General features: G+C 43.8%; 1 protein-coding gene across 1 annotated transcript in view; it reads left to right on the forward strand.

The window, feature by feature from the left end:
- LOC109378633 (arylacetamide deacetylase-like) overlaps positions 1–399 on the forward strand; it is a gene marked incomplete at its 5' end in the record, with an annotated part of 21,256 nt that extends 20,857 nt beyond the window's left edge. Inside the window, one exon of the mRNA XM_019634946.1 lies at positions 346–399. Coding sequence (XP_019490491.1) covers positions 346–351 — 6 coding nt within the window. The remainder of the gene's footprint in view (positions 1–345) is intronic.
- Positions 400–982: the final 583 nt, after the last annotated feature.

The following is a 982-nucleotide window of genomic DNA, read 5'->3' on the forward strand; positions in this document are numbered from 1 at the left end:
GAGTGAGGGCACAATGAGAAGCCTGCAACCTGGAAGGGCACTCACCCTACCATACTGGCATCTTGATCTCAGACTTCCAGCCTCCAAACTTTAAGAAATATAGTTCTGTTGTTTATAACCCACCCAGTCTGTGGTATTTTGTTATTGCAGTCTGATTGGACTAAAACATGAAATCAGCATAAATTACTGTGGGAACTATGACACCTATTGTAATATTACAGGGTGAGTTTATTTTGAGACATTAAGTAAATAAATATTTAGGATGTACCTAACACCTGTCAATGTTAACATTCAAAACTAGCTGGGCCGGTATTATGCCATTTGTTGAAACTTTTTTGTTAACAGGTTTGAGTGTTTGTGCAACTGAACCAAGGCAAAACAAATTTTCGCATTGCGTTGAGATAAAATGATAGAAGACGGGCCACTGGCGATGTGCGCTCTTTGAAGACACAGCTGTAGGAGAGGAGCAGCTAGGGGACTTGGGCAGTGCTGTGGAGCAGACGTGTGTGAAGCTGCTCATGTGGGGTGAGTCCAGAGTGTGGTAACGGTCTGATCCATACTTAGAGGTGAAATAATCCATCTCCTAAAGGTGCCTAGGCAGTTATATCTCTGTCACCTCCTTCTAGGCCTGGGAGAAACTCTGCTCCTCTGGCTTCATGTGCAAATTTAGGGCACTTATCTCCTTGCCTCTCACATCCATAAAAATCCTAGTTAGTGAAGGACCACTGGCCCCTCTGGCTCGTTGTCACCTGTCTATTCTCCCAGAATTTCTATAGTGATGGTTGCTATGGGTCAGGGTGTGTGACAAACACGTGTCAACCTTTTCCATCTGAAAAACCTGAATACTGCTACATTTGCTGGGTTGCGTTGTGGATTAAACGGGCACAAGCATGGAACGCACACTACCCCGCAAAAAAGGTGAAGGAGAAGACAGGTGCAAACGTCCAGTTATAAAATAAATAAGTCACAGTGATATGGAATA

This window comes from Hipposideros armiger, unplaced genomic scaffold, assembly GCF_001890085.2.
Source record: "Hipposideros armiger isolate ML-2016 unplaced genomic scaffold, ASM189008v1 scaffold_2310, whole genome shotgun sequence".
NCBI lineage: Eukaryota > Metazoa > Chordata > Mammalia > Chiroptera > Hipposideridae > Hipposideros > Hipposideros armiger.